The 7769-nt window shown below is 40.2% G+C and overlaps 1 protein-coding gene across 1 annotated transcript; it reads left to right on the plus strand.

The window, feature by feature from the left end:
• Positions 1-641: 641 nt before the first annotated feature.
• On the plus strand, positions 642-4692 carry polr2f (RNA polymerase II, I and III subunit F). Its single transcript, XM_017722645.2, has 5 exons — positions 642-851; positions 1851-1920; positions 2137-2267; positions 3429-3500; positions 4056-4692. The coding sequence occupies exons 1-5, from the start codon at positions 832-834 to the stop codon at positions 4144-4146; spliced, it is 384 nt and encodes a 127-aa protein (XP_017578134.1). The 5' UTR covers positions 642-831; the 3' UTR covers positions 4147-4692.
• The last annotated feature ends 3077 nt before the right edge of the window (positions 4693-7769 follow it).

Raw genomic sequence — 7769 nt, forward strand, 5'->3', positions numbered from 1 at the left:
TAATGATAATAGAAATATGAACATCACCAAGCATTCAGTTTCTTATTAAATGACCAATAAGCCCAATTTGTAAGAGATTTAATCGAGCTACTGATTGATTTATTAATAAAAGTGATCCTTTTTATTCTGATGAAAGAACTATGGATCAAAAATACAAGCAGTGTTGCAAGGCTGGGTATAGAGCCGTACCAAGGCCTAGTATGGAAGAACCTAGTATTAGAAGTTCTGCTGTGAACTATTCTGACTTAGTAAGAATGGGATTTCCATTGAAAGAGGGATTCCACCTGATTTTTCAAAATCCTTACATATTTAAGTGGATAAGATGTAAACAAAGTCATCCAGAGTGGTTCTCGGTGTTCACAGTGATAGGAACCAGACGTCTGAAGAGTTTAATGCCTCTAAAAGCCTCTTCACAGGACGTTACTACACGGAATGATTAGGACACGCCGTCTGATGTGGAGGGACGCTGTTTATAACGGGTTTGGGATCAGTTATCATCCCCACTGTAAAGAACTCACCACGTTTCTCTTTAACAGAGGAACTGCTTTATTTATCCTGCTCCTCTGCAGAGCAGTAGGTGGCGGTGAGCTCCTCTGCTGTTGGTTCTCAACTCGTCTGTAGATCCACCAGAAGTAGAAAAGAAACAGCGGACCGTTAGGTGTGCTGTCGTGTTTCTGCACGGAAATATTAAAGTGAACACTGGACGAGGCGCAGGGGAGCGTTTCTCGCGGTGTGGTTTTACGGGGTGTTGAATAATTTACTTTATTTTACATCCATTTGGTTTTTTTATTCTTTCTTCTTTTGAGCCGGTGACGCTACAGGAACAGCAGCATGTCTGACAACGAGGACAAGTAGGTCGTTCTTTGTCTGTGAGTGAAGTGCGAGGGAATTGATGTTTAACAGCGAGAAGATCTTCACAGTAACATAACAACAAGACTAAAAACCACAATAATCAAAATTACTGCCTTTATTTTAAACCTTCAGCATAGTTTCTGTTTTCTACTGCGACCTGAACATCACTGACTCAACAGAGAGAGACCTGTTAAAGTGTTCATTTAGCAAAAGCTGCCATAAACAACAACACAGGGGTTTTCATCAATAAATTATGTAGATTTAAATGAATTAGACTAGTCCCAATAAAAATACTCCCAGTCGACTCTTTACAATCACTTTTCAATAATATAAATCCCCTTTGGTGGCAGACAGCTGTTTAAAATGGTTCTAATATGTTAATCCTGTACAGTCTCATAGGTTTTATATAGTTACTGATACCAGGAACCTGACAGTGGAAATGAAGATCAGGTTAAATGTGTCTAGAATGATGAATAGAGCTGCAGACGATTCCTTAAAGACTAATAAAGCTGTAGGCTAAAGCGTTGTAATTGAAATGATGATAAAATTGATAAGCAGAATTAATCAGATCTCAGGCCGGAGACACTGGCAGGTTTTTTGTAAATAAACATTTTTATAAAAATGTAATAAATTGTATTTGTGTTTAATAGCCTATTTTCAGTTCTAAACATTGTTAAATATGTAAATGGGCTTTTGGCGTATAGCTGGCAATATTGAAATCTGCATTGCTTAAATTATTTACATAGAATAGTTTATAACTTTTGGGGATTCCAGTGAATTCCAGACCTTTGACTGATGGTGTGTGGCTTTTATCCATTAGAGTCTTAACTCAAGAGTGCAGTTTTTTAATAAAGTTTTGTCATGTTTATGTTGATAGATCAGTTTTGTCAGCCTGGTGGGGGAAAAAAACGGAAACTGAGCAGTGTGTGTTTGTATCTTTAGAGTAGTTTAGATTTGTGGGGTTGCTTTAATGTTATCTTCGTCTGTCTCTCTGCCAGCTTTGATGATGGAGATTTTGATGATGTTGAAGAGGACGAAGGGCTGGATGACTTGGAGAATGTTGAAGATGTAAGAGCTCCGTTCTGTAACTCTCTATTTCTGGTTTGACATCGGCTGTTCCTGATCACTGAAACAAGTTATTTCTGGTTTTCTCTCCTCTAACCCACTTTTCTCAGTCAGCAAAGGGTTTGAAAATTATCTAGTGAACACTAAAATGTGCAGAGTTATGAAACCTCAGGGCCACATTTTGTGATGGTTAAGAAGTGTGTGTGTGTGTGTGTGTAGGAGGATCAAGAGAACGTGCAGATTCTCCCCGCTGGAGAAGGACAGCAGGCGAACCAGAAGAGAATTACCACCCCATACATGACTAAATATGAGAGAGCGAGAGTACTGGGTACTCGTGCACTGCAGATCGCGTGAGTATACACTCACACAAGCACAGACAGATGTGGTAGTTTGGGACAAGCTGTTTAGTGTATTCATGCCACAGTTTTTTACAACCTAGTATCAAAAAGTTGGGACACTGTGTAAAATGTAAATAAATATGAATTTTAAAAAAGAATGTAGTGATTAACAAATTTCTTAGACACATACTTAATTATTCACAATAGAACACCTATTGGATTTTGAAAGTGAGACATTTTACCCTTTCGATAAAAACATTGATTCATTTAGGACTTAATGGCAGCAATGCATCTCAACAAAAGTTGGGACAGGGGCAACAAATGGCTGGAAAAGTAAGTGGTACTAATAAAAAAAAAAAAACAGCTGAAGGGGCAATTTACAACTCATATGACTGGGTATAACAAGAGCTCTCAGAAGCAAAGTTGACCAGAGGCTCACCAATGTGTGGAAAAACGGAAAAACAAAAATTTTGGAACAAAGTCTGAAAAATGTTCCACATAAAATTGTGAAGACTTTGGATGTCCCACCATCTACAGTACGTAATATCATCAGAAGATTCAGAGAGTCTGGAGAAATCCCTGTATGCAAGGGACAAGCCCGATGGCCGCTGTATTGAAAACTTAATTCTGTACTAGAAATCACTGCGTGGGCTCAGGAGCACTTCCAGAAATCATTGTTTGTGAACACAGCTCATTGTGTAATCCACATGTGCAAGTTAAAGCTGTGTCATGCCAGAAGAAGGCATATGTCAATGTAATCCAGAAATGCCGCCATGTTCTCTGAGCTAAAGTTCATTTAAAATGGACTGAGGCAAATTAGAAAACTGTGCTGTGGTCAGATTAGTCAAAATTTTTCATTCATTCTGGAAGCTATGGACATCGTGTCCTGTCTTGACCATTCAGCTTGTTATCAGCAAGCAGTTCAGAAGTGCGTCTCTGATGGTGTGGAGGCACTATCAGTACTAAAGAGTATGTAGAGATTTGTGTGCTAGGATAGCAGTAGAAAATGTACACACTGTATAACTTGAGAGAGTCATTGTTTTTGAAAGGTTTTGAAATGTACAGGCCAACATTGTACACATACATTAGTTTTTCCAGATGTATGCATAGTTAATAAAGCACTGATTTTGGACTTAAGATAACAGCTAAATAATATCACTGCCTGTCCCGCAGGATGTGTGCGCCAGTGATGGTCGAGTTGGAAGGAGAAACAGACCCACTGCAAATCGCCATGAAGGAGCTCAAGTATGTTTTACTGCTTCTGCTGCCTCCACACATTGAAAACGACAGTAATAATAACCACCTTTGTTGCATCTATAGAGTAATAATAATTACTGCCTCCAGTGTCTACATTCAGTAAGAACAAAAACAAATTTTCCTAAAAACACATACATAAAGACATATAATAATAATAATAATAATAATAATAATAATAATAATAAATATCAGTAATACTCACTGCTGTGATTGTGTTGTAATAAGCTTTGCTTAGTGGTAGGAGAGGTTGGGCAGCAACCAGAAGGCCACAGGCTCAAATCTCAGGACTGACTGGGAGAATGTCCATAGGCAGCAAAATGACAAGTTTCTCTTTTAGCACCGATAAAGAACATATCACATTATGTATCACAATTGCTTTCCTGGCCTCCTCTTGTTAATATGCCTGCCACTGTGCAGCAATTAGTCACAAAAATCTGTGTAGAAATTTTGGTAAGCAAATTAGCTTCTCTCAACTGATAACATTTTCATGTTTAAGACTTGTGAGATCTCTGAACTCTAAAGTTACTGTACTTTCAATGGCAGGAGCAGGAAGATACCCATCATCATCCGCAGATATCTGCCCGATGGAAGCTACGAAGACTGGGGCTGCGACGAGCTCATCATCACCGATTAGTTTAACCTAAACACACTCGTGCGCCGTGGCACACAACTCGGCACTCAGTGACTGGGACAAAAAACAACTGAATCAACAAGATCGTAACTGATAAAGGACACACAAGCTGAACAGCTTTCAACCTGGAGAGCTTACAATGAGTGAGCATCAGTACCACACCAGTACAGCCCTCAGACCCAAAAAGAAGGAGAGGATGGCAAACTTGAAATGTTTTGTATATAACTGTGCCCAGGGCAACCATTCTTTCACACCTTGCTATGTAATGTATTTGCAAGTTTAGATTCCTCCACTAGAGGGAGGTAATTACATTTGCAGACCACATTATGGCTATTTTGTTCAGTTATGTTCTTTGTGTGAAATAATTTTAGTTTGTTTTATTAATGGTAGACATTAAACTTTTTGTATTAAAAAAAATGATGTTGGCCTTTTAAAAATGCACAAAGAAATCCCAAAGGAATGTTGAAATGCAAACCTTTTTTCTCTTGTTAAACGTCCAGTGTCTTCAGTGTATTTGATTAGATGAACCACTTAAATCCTTCATGGAGACTCTGTTGTTCACTATTGTGCCTCATTACACTCTGCATGTTTCTCTCCACTGTTCGGTTCACATAGCAGATTTACCTTTTATTCATCATTTATTTGCTTTCCTTTTTTAGTGAATGTAAATTAGGCACATGATAAAACAATAGATCCCATAGTAGAAGTGCTTTAAGATGTTCTTGGTTTAGTCTCACAGTTGTAAATTCCAGGTTTGCTCTTTTGTGGAAAACAATGTTTTATACAGAAAATTGTATTAATTTCCTGAGCAACATAAAATATTTTAACGTCTTATATTTAAGCACTTTTAACCATCAGTTGTAGGACGTTTTGATGGTGCCTCTTGTGGCTCAGTCAATGAATTGCTCCACTTACCAACCAGTCAGCACCGAGTAGCAGTAATATCAACCAGTCAGCACCGAGTAGCAGTAATATCAACCAGTCAGCACCGAGTAGCAGAAATATCAACCAGTCAGCACCGAGCAGCAGTAATATCAACCAGTCAGCACCGAGTAGCAGTAATATCAACCAGTCCGCACCGAGTAGCAGTAATATCAACCAGTCAGCACCGAGCAGCAGTAATATCAACCAATATAATATCGCGGGCGCCCTCTGGCGTTCAGGTTTCTGATACAACAGTAGAAACAGTAAGTGGACAGGCTCCCCTTAAACCGGCACTGCTGATGCCAGTACTGTGCACACCGACCCCGTCCTAAACTGACAGGAGAGATCTGTGTTTATCTAAGACTGACTCTGAGGTAAGAAAGCAAAATTTCGCAGAGGTTAATCATTCTAACTCATGTGGCCTAAATCAGCTGCTTCCCTGATTTAATTTGAGCTGTCAATGAGGGACTGTGTCGTCCATTATGAGTTAGCCACGTTTACATGCAGCCTAATAATCCGTTAATAATCCGACTAATAGCTCAATCGGAATAGAATACGTCCATGTAAACACCTCAATCGGAATAGACTAATCCGATTGGGGCCATTCAGTATACAGTTTCTATCCGACTGACCGAGGTGGGTAAACCTCTAAATAATCCGTTAAATATTAGAATAATATCCATGTAAACGCCTGAATCCGATTACACTCCGATCGGATCGTGTGAGTCCGTTCTGCGCATGCGCGGCGCGTCACCGCGAAAGGTTTATACCGGTCAGCATGGCGGAGCTGAAGCTGGTCAGCAGAGGAGACGAGGTTTATACTCTGAGCTTTAAAAGACGGCGGCGGGACGGACGGCCAGCTTATGAGTCTCAGAGCACGACGTCTTCCTTTATAAGTGCATGTGAAGGACGTTTCTCTGAGTCTGACGTCAGTTTAAAGCCGTTAAAAACACAAGCGCGAAAACTGGAAACTCATCTCACGCGGACTGGACCTCACGTGATGCTCTCTCAGCGCTGTTCCACGCATGCGCGGCATTCTGCATCGGTTTACTTCTAGTGGGCACGTAAACGAAGATTTTCATCAGATTGTTGAGCAGGGGGAGAATAAACACCTCAGTCTGAGTCTGTAATCCGACTTTATTCAGTCGGATTGGCAAAAGTCTTTGCATGTAAACACAGCCAGTGCTGGAGTACCTTCTGCAGTTACACGAGTAAAAAGAAGAAATAATTTTCTACTAACTAATGTCTATGAAATTGGCTAGAGAATCAAAAAAATTAATACCACTTTATAAATCATGTTTACAACTTAACTGACCACGAGCTAAAAATCAAGAATCAAGGGCGCAGATGCTGTTTCAGGAACGGGAGCACGCTTAACCAATCCAGTGGCCATTGCTAGGCAAAGTGAAGACGTTGCTGTAAAATAATTGGTCAGATTATCTCCTACTGAAGAATTTTGGCACCGGGTTTAGTAAACATGGCTAAAATAACAAGACCTGCTTATACAGTCAGAAACATGGTGCTCATTTTAAATCCATTTGAATGAATTACCAAATGAAATGCTAGGCAGACAGAATTCATGTTTAAATAGGACTCAGACCAGTTTTAGTAAGTCCCCTCAAATTTACTTTATGATTGTATGCTATAGTATAGTATATAGAGTTTCTCCATGGAGCTCGGACAGGTCAAAATCAGCTTTACTGAAAACTCAGCAACAGCAAACAGAAAATAGGTAAAACAAACAGTTCTAGCTCCATCTGTTAGCCTCAGCGCTACTCTGTTAGCTCGTTAAGCTACTGAGGCTGCTAAAAACACACACAGAACCTAGCCCTTCAAAATAAGAGTCCCTTTAAAATTAAACAAGAACAAGTATAACTATAGCAGTTTAAATGGACTAAAATAAACCAGAACATATACACTATATTGCCAAAAGTACTCACTGGTCTGCTTTCACACATATATGAACTTGAATGAGATCCCATTCTTAATCCATAGGGTTTAATATGATGTCAGCCCACCCTTTGCAGCTATAACAGCTTCAACTCTTCTGGGAAGGCTTTCTACAAGGTTTTTTGACCATTCTTCCAGAAGCGCATTTGTGAGACACTGATGTCAGACACTGATGTTGGACGAGAAGGCCTGGCTCACAGTCTCCGCTCTAATTCATCCCCAAGGTATTCTATCAGGTTGAGGTCAGGACTCTGTATGGGGTAGTCAAGTTCTTCCACACCAAACTCGCTCATCCATGTCTTTATGGACCTTGCTCTGTACACTGGTGCGCAGTCATGTTGGAACAGGAAGGGGTCATTCAAAAACTGTTCCCACAAAGTTGGGAGCATGAAATTGTCCAAAATCTCTTGGGATGCTGAAGCATTAAGAGTTCTTGCACTGGAACTAAGGGGTCGAGCCCAACTCCTGAAAAACAACCCCACACCATAATCCCCCCTCCTCAAACTTTACACTTGGCACAATGGATAAAACGTGCCTCAGAATCCTCTGAGGCGGTGCTGTGATTTTACGTGGCCTTATGTGGACGAATTGCTGTCTTTCCCAGTCTTTTCCACTTCGTTATAACACCACTGACAGTTGACTGTGGAATATTTAGTAGTGAGGAAATTTCACGACTGGACTTATTGCACAGGTGGCATCCGATCACAGCACCACGCTGGAATTCACTGAGCTCCTGAGAGTGACCCATTCTT

The sequence above is a fragment of the Pygocentrus nattereri genome, chromosome 1, assembly GCF_015220715.1.
Source record: "Pygocentrus nattereri isolate fPygNat1 chromosome 1, fPygNat1.pri, whole genome shotgun sequence".
Lineage (NCBI taxonomy): Eukaryota > Metazoa > Chordata > Actinopteri > Characiformes > Serrasalmidae > Pygocentrus > Pygocentrus nattereri.

Excerpts from the sequence above, each read along its gene's own strand:
- polr2f (XM_017722645.2), top strand. The coding sequence starts at position 832 with ATGTCTGACAACGAGGACAA. Across the intron at positions 2,268-3,428 it reads ACTCGTGCACTGCAGATCGC|GATGTGTGCGCCAGTGATGG; the intron begins GTGAGTATACAC and ends CCTGTCCCGCAG. Across the intron at positions 3,501-4,055 it reads ATCGCCATGAAGGAGCTCAA|GAGCAGGAAGATACCCATCA; the intron begins GTATGTTTTACT and ends TTTCAATGGCAG.